The 7,177-nt window shown below is 41.7% G+C and overlaps 1 protein-coding gene across 1 annotated transcript in view; it reads right to left on the bottom strand.

The window, feature by feature from the left end:
• Nucleotides 1-7,177, bottom strand: part of chrnb1 (cholinergic receptor, nicotinic, beta 1 (muscle)) — a gene marked incomplete in the record, with an annotated part of 50,571 nt that overhangs the window by 20,854 nt on the left and 22,540 nt on the right. The window contains 1 exon segment of the mRNA XM_037684288.1: nt 2,935-3,110. Within this exon segment, the coding sequence (XP_037540216.1) occupies nt 2,935-3,110 (176 nt within the window).

Raw genomic sequence — 7,177 nt, 5'->3', positions numbered from 1 at the left:
TTCATTTCTATAGCCTAACTTTGACCCTTATCCTAAACCTAACCATTAATAGCACATACTTAACACTAAACCTAACCCATCCTCATTTCACAGCTTAGTCCTAAACCTAACCCCTAACCCACCAACGACACTTCTTCTTATGGGGACTGGGCTTTGGGCCCCATAAGGAGCAGCTGGTCCTCACAATGTAGTATAAGATAGAAAAATGGGCCACCAGCCAAGAAATAATAATAAAAATTCTTCTTCATCCAGTAGATTCTGAGACATGAACATGTTCAGAAAATCTAACAAACTTTTATCTATTTATTTATTGTGATACAAACGACTGCAGCCTTCCTAAAAGCCAAAGAGTTTTCGTTCTGTAAGGCCTCAAAGTTCAAGCTACACTCAGCTGTATATTTTTCTACATCAGTCAGATTTTTAAAATACATTATCCTGTCCAAACTGATGATGAATCCAGCCAATATATACAGATGGAAAGTGTTTGGAAAGACATAAAAAGTAGTGATAAGATTTTAGAAAGTGTCTGGTTGAATCGAGCTGCGGTGTGTGAGTGTGACCACCAGGGGGTGGTGTTGCTCCGTGGCTTCGTGCTGCAGGCAGCTCAGAGCAAACAGCTGTTTGATATTCTGTGCACGAAGTCAGGAGTTTATGAAGCAGATCTGCTGCCACAGCTGTGAGCTTGAGCTCGGCAGGTGAACAGGTGAAGCCCCGGCAGGTAAACGGAAACAGAATGGCAGGAAAAGACGGGAAACGATGGAGGGGGAGACCGAGTTTCTCTTCAGAACCTCTCAGCCCCCTCTTCTACGACTCAAAGCTCCATCGGCGAGGGCTAAACGACTGTTCAGGCAATTAATCTGAACTCAAACCGGTCACGTCCGGTGCCAAGACTCGCACTAAACCAATTAAGAAGGTGCACGTGAGCGAGTATAAACGAGCTGCTGGAAGATGATGCTGCCTCATCAGAGTGTTCTGACACACACGCTCTCACGCAGCGTCCCACTCAAACGTGTCAGAGTCAATTTGTGCGGGTCATTATTATTTCAGCGGCGACTCTTTCCCGTCAGACATGTTTTATTTCTCGGGGGAACTCTGAGGGGACAGCTGCACGGCAGGAGGACAACTTTGGAGCGTTAGGATGCCTCCATGGTGCAAGGTCACATTGTTCTGTAGGAGAGCAAACTACCCCTCGGAGCACCAACACCGGCCCGAACCCAGCTCGTTACTCAACGGCTTCAGGAGCAGCGCTTCAGAAAACCTCTGATGGAAACATCCTGATGCTGCTCAGTAATCCAGGCGGACACATCTGGACGGGTTCTTCTTCGTTGAAACGTTTCATCTTTTCTCCAAAATATATTCCTCTGATGGAAACCATCAACCAGAACAGGAGTTAGAATTTAAAGTTTAAAACACAGACACAACAAGAGCCTTCCATGTCGGCACAACTAAGATGGAAAAAACATGAAGCTCGCATGGAAATCACATGTAAACATGGTTTCCACTCGGGACATGTGAAAAAAGTTCGACACATTTCCTATGTGAGGTTAAATAAATGACGTTGAGGTGACAACTGGAAAAATCAGGTTTTCCTCATGTGAAAATTTTAAATTGTTTTCATGTGAAACCCAATTTTTAATTTCAGTTTGGAACAAAAACATGCCAAAGTCACATGTGGAAAAAAAAGCTTTCATGTGTGAAAAAGCGTTGAACGTTTCGCATGTAAATCTGGTACAAAACCACAAACTTCACATTAGTAAATGCACAAAAACAAACAAAAAAAAGTTCATGTATTTGTAATAAATCTTTTGATCTTAACATGAATTAAATTAATTTAAAAAACGCAAAATATGTTTATGTAAATTCAGGTATATGTGCATGTAAATTTGGAACAAAAGTTTAAATGTATGTGATAGAATCCCTTTTTCACATGTGAAAATACAAAAAAAATACATGTTCAAGTTTTTTTATTGACTTGAATTTAGAAAAAGAATGACCTTCACATGTAAAATAAATAAAATAAAATTCGTCAATTAAATTGAAAAGAACATTTTTTGTACATTTCTTATGTAAGTTACAAAGAAAAGACTTCCACATGTAGAAAAGTCACGTTTTTATATTTAAAAACATCACGTTGACATGTGAATCACGTGATTATGGAACATTTTCACTTGGTGCCACGTGGTCACGTTTTTTTTTACTTTTACCTGTGAAAAATACTCGTGATTTTTCTTTAAGTGCAAAAATATTAAAAAGTAAAAAATAATAATCGTCGATGGTTTGAACCATTTAATCCAAAAGTTAGAAAGTACTCATGAAATGTGTTCTTCCATGCTGGTTCTGTCAGAACATCCCAACAAACTGGCTCGAAGGTTGATTTTTAGATTCTTGAAAACTCGGGACTACATTAAAGACTCACGTGGACAAAAACACCGCCTGGTGTCGAGACGTCAAGTTGACTTTCCGTCAGTTCGTCTCGTTTAAGACGACATGTAGTATAAAGAGTGAACATTAAACATCTAGGAGAGATGTGCATCACAGTTTCCATAGTTCCCAGCTCCTTCTCATGCCCTTGTGTCACAGTAAGTTCTCTGCACTTGTGGAGTCCGTTTCTCATCGTGTTCCTCAACACCTGACGCAGAACTTGATAACCTGAGCGATGTCCGAGCTGGCATGGACTCATCTCGCTCAAAGTGTAACCAAGGTTGCTCGGAGGTTGGCACCGGGATTTGAACCCTGAACCCCTGATATTCCCACGTCGAATATGTGCGACTTAACCACGACAATTCCAAAATATCTTGATTTGGCCCTCTGGGAAAAAATATTGCTCACCCCTGTTGAATCTTTACATGCACTTGTTTACAGTTTACCTCAACCCCCCCTCCAGGAACAACTCAAACCCATCATGTCCATCTCTGGAGCTGGACCTTTCCTCACCTGTTGGGCTTCGGGAACAAGATGGACAAGTCGGGTTTTCGGATGAAGTACTCGTCTGCCACTTTGCTGATGGTGATGATCTTTTTCTCTCGGCGGGGCATGACCTCCAGGGACAGCGGGGTTTCCACCTTAGGCCGCAGCATGCCCAGGTACGGCGGCAGCATGTGGATGAAGATCTGAAGAGAAAAAGGAGGCACATTCTCACTTTGCCTTCGTGGACTGGCCATGATCACGATTTATCCATCCAAGATGGCTGCCCTTGGGTCCAAATGACCCACAAGGTCTCAGTGTTAAAACCCAGGGCTCATGGGTCATTTTAATCATGTCATGGGTCGTGGATACTCATACCAGCTGAGAGACACCAACATCTTATCAGGACTATGGAAACTATCTGGAAGTGCTCATGGACAAATCTCACCATCTTGTCGTCCATGCATGTATTGTGTCTATGTTGCTTGCTGTGTTAGATGTTTTTGATTCCTTAAACCGTGCCCTGTTAAGAACACGGAGTGAGAGATCTTATTTTTTTATACCTCTCTCTCCTTATGCGTCTTCCCTTTTTCTATCTAAGCAATAAGAGCAGCGCTTCTTAGAAGCTGCAGCCCCTGCACACCTCCGTCCATCTTTAGGACGGCTGTACAGAAAGTTATTTTGTGAACTGTGCAATAATTCTGATTCTGTTCAGATTCTTTAACCCTAGGGCAGCGGGGGGCAGTTTCAGGTGCCTGTGCATCGAAGCACCTTTGCTACTATTCTGTTTGGTGTTAGTCGCCATATTTTTGCTTACAACTTAAAAAAATCATGCGGCTCAATGGGGAAAAAGGTGCCGTTTCTCTTGGCAGTGCTACGTTTGACAAGGAAAATGTGCAAAAACAAAACAAAACTGAGATATTTCTACATACACTTCAATGGGATGGATGAGAAAACCTAACCCTGTTTGGAGCTCCGTACTTCAGACATCCTTCACAGCTGAACCATCATTCAAAGTTTAAACGGGTCACAGAAATACGGACGTTTTATGTCTGAACTCACATTTTTATATCTTTCACAGCTTCAACACAATCACAGTTGAAGTTGATAGTTTTATACACATTCATCCACAGAATGTTCAAGCTACCTTTTAAGTTGTGGGATATTTTTAAAATCTTTTTGCAAACAAACTTTCTGCAAAGCAAAGAGGGGAAGTCCCCTCCATCTGTCCGTTTGTTATGAACATGATAACCTGAACAAATAGGGAGGTGATGAAGTCCACTTTAATGTGTAGCTACCTCCAGGCTTATAGAAAAGAGGAAAAGTCAAAATTCAAAATGGCCACCGCCATATATATAAATATACAGTATATATGTAAACTAACCATTCATTCAACCTTTATTTAGACAGGTAAATCCCACTGAACCCCGAGGACTCATTTACAACAGCAACAACAATAGACAGTTATAAAAAGGCATACAGATTTTATTTTATTTTTAAACAAATAAGATGGCCAAAAAAAGTAACAAAAAACATCTAGATTCTAAGGTGAATGTATAAAACTAAAAACAGGAACATGTCAGCATTGGTCCCTGCCAGGAGTCCAACAGATTCTTAAAGACACTTAGAGAGGTCAAGGTCGAGAGCTTCAGATCTTTTTGTAAGATATTCCAGGAAACAGGAGCGGAGTAGGAGAAGGTCCTTTTGTCTAGTTCAGTTCTCACTGAGGGAACACTGCAGGTAATAAAGTCCTGAGAGCGCACGCTGTAGCTGCACTCACGCAGAGACATGTAGGAGGAGATGTATGAAGGCAGCAGACCAAGAAGTGATTTAAAGATGAAAATGTACCAGTGAGAGAGTCTGCGTGAAGTTAATGATGTCCAGTTAACCAGTGAATACAGGGTGCAGTGGTGGGTACGATAATCACAGCCAGTTATGAATCTTCGTGCACCATGATAGACAGCATCCAACATCTGCAGGGTTCTTGTAGGAGCATTCATGTAAATAATGTCACCGTAATCACTGGAGGGAAGGAAAGTCACAGATACAAGGTGTTTTCTAGCATTCAGGGTTAGACAGGATTTGTTTCTGAAAAAGAAACCAGTTTAACTTTCAGTTTCTTTACCAAGTTTTCCACATGGAGCTTAAAAGAGAGATGCGAGTCGACCAAGATACCCAAATATTTATAGGGATCAACAAACTCAATGGGGGACACCATTTGAGGATGAAATCAGGAAGAACTGCTGGGACCAACTTCCTATTTGAAAAAAGCATCCCTTTGGTTTTGTCGGCATTTAGGACAAGTTTGAGGTGGAACAAATCAGTCTGGATGATGTTGAATGCAGAATTCAAAAGCTGGAAAGCCTCATCAACTGTTTTAGCTCGACAATAAACAACTGTGTCATCAGTGTAGAAATGTATGGATGCATCAGGGATGTTAAGACCTACATTATGTATGTAAATTGTAAAGAGGGTGTGTCCTAAGACTGAGCCTTGTGGTACACCATTGTTTGTTAAATAACTGGAGGAAGTACCATTATGTTGAACACATTGCCTCCGGTCTGAGAGATAGTTAGAGAACCAACCAATGGTGTGTTCTGAGAAACCGATTTCTGAGAGTTTATGACACAAGATGTTATGATCCACAGTGTCAAAAGCTTTAGACAGGTCTAAGAAAAGTGCAGCACAATAATCCTTAGCATCCAGTGCTTCAACAACGTCATTAAGAACCTTCAGTGAAGCAGTCGTTGTGAACCTCCATCATTTGAGAAAACTATGCTTTCTACTATTTGTATTGTTTAAAAGTATAGTTTCAAAGGATTTGGGTGGTCTTGGGGTGGTGGAAGATTAACTGAGGATGGCCAAGGCCACCATTGGCCACCCCCTGGCTCTGCCATTGCGCCAGGTCTTGGATTAAATTTGCTTCCTCCACTCACCAGGATCTGTCCGTCTGCGCCGCCTCAGACAAAAAAACAAAATAAAAAAACAATTTGTAGTTTTTGCACAGCGACTTTTCATACGAGGCTTACTTTTCAGGTGTTTTCTGCCCACCTCTGTTAAGTTTGCAGTGAAGGGAGTAAGCGACAGGTGTGTGGTTACCATGGCGATCATAATGAGAAACTGGCAGCAGTTTTAGTTCTTGCACTAAACGGTTTTATTTCTTAGATTATTCCAAAGTTATGAGTGAAATTTGGGCCGTCATGCTGTGGCGACTCGGCAGCAGACCCTCCTGTGTTTCAGTTTTTTACCAACTAGATCCGTTTAAATCAATGAAACCAACAGGTTCTCTTATCATCGATTCTTTCGTGGCATCCGTTAGGATTCCCTACAGTCTGGATCACAATAAATTGGGAAGACAAAGTCGAAAACGGCCCACTGGAGAGCACTTCTTCTTCTACAGAGGCATCATTTCTCCACTCGTAGCTGCACCGACTCAGCTGTCGGAGCGTTTTAACGTCTCTGCGCTGCTCCGGACCGAAGCCTCCGTGCACAGAGACCTGGACGCCCGAATCAAGAAGAAAGCAAACCACCAGCAGAGCGGAGGTGAAACGGCTCAGATATTTGTCCCAGGAACAAAAGGCAACACCAGACAAGTGGTTTGTTGATGTAGGGAGCCATCATGGCGAGGTATATATCCAGTTGACATTTTTAAGAAACTTAAGCACATGGGTCTTTAACTCTTGGCTTTGGTGGCTCTTAGTGCTCTGTTTTTTTTAGTTTGTTGCACTTGGACTGTTTTATTTCAGATTTAGGGGCACAGGTGACTCCTGGTGTTGATTAATGAGCTTTTTTTTGTACCAAACTGCAACTATAAGCAGTTTCACCACGAGCAAACCCTCTTTAAATGAGCCTCTTACAGTGAAACAAGAGACATGTTGTTGACCACGGCTGCATTTAATGAACAAAACTCACTTTTAAATACTGAGATAACTTTATGTTCAGTTCATTTTGTTTCATCAGAAAACACTTAAATTATCAGCTAGAATGTGGAAATTGAACTCAATCAAACTAAGATAGTTTGTAAACTGGTGTATTGTGATGAGATAAAACAACAGCATCCAAGGCTGGGGGAAGCTGGGGTGCGTAGGGCGCTATAGTGACCCTGATGTATGCTAAAGGACACAGTTATGTCTTGTTGAATCTAATCTAATTTAATCATAAATTGGGAATTCAGGTAGATCTCGGTTCAGAATCAGGAAGCTGAAACCAGAACAGGACTTGTTTCCCTGTTGGCTGATTCCAGTACAAGTTTTAAGCTCCGCCCCCTTTGTAT

The sequence above is a fragment of the Nematolebias whitei genome, chromosome 1 (genome assembly GCF_014905685.2).
Source record: "Nematolebias whitei isolate Nwh7 chromosome 1, NemWhi1, whole genome shotgun sequence".
NCBI lineage: Eukaryota > Metazoa > Chordata > Actinopteri > Cyprinodontiformes > Rivulidae > Nematolebias > Nematolebias whitei.
The sequence above is the reverse complement of the archived record's forward strand: the minus strand, read 5'-3'. Positions and strand labels throughout refer to the sequence as shown.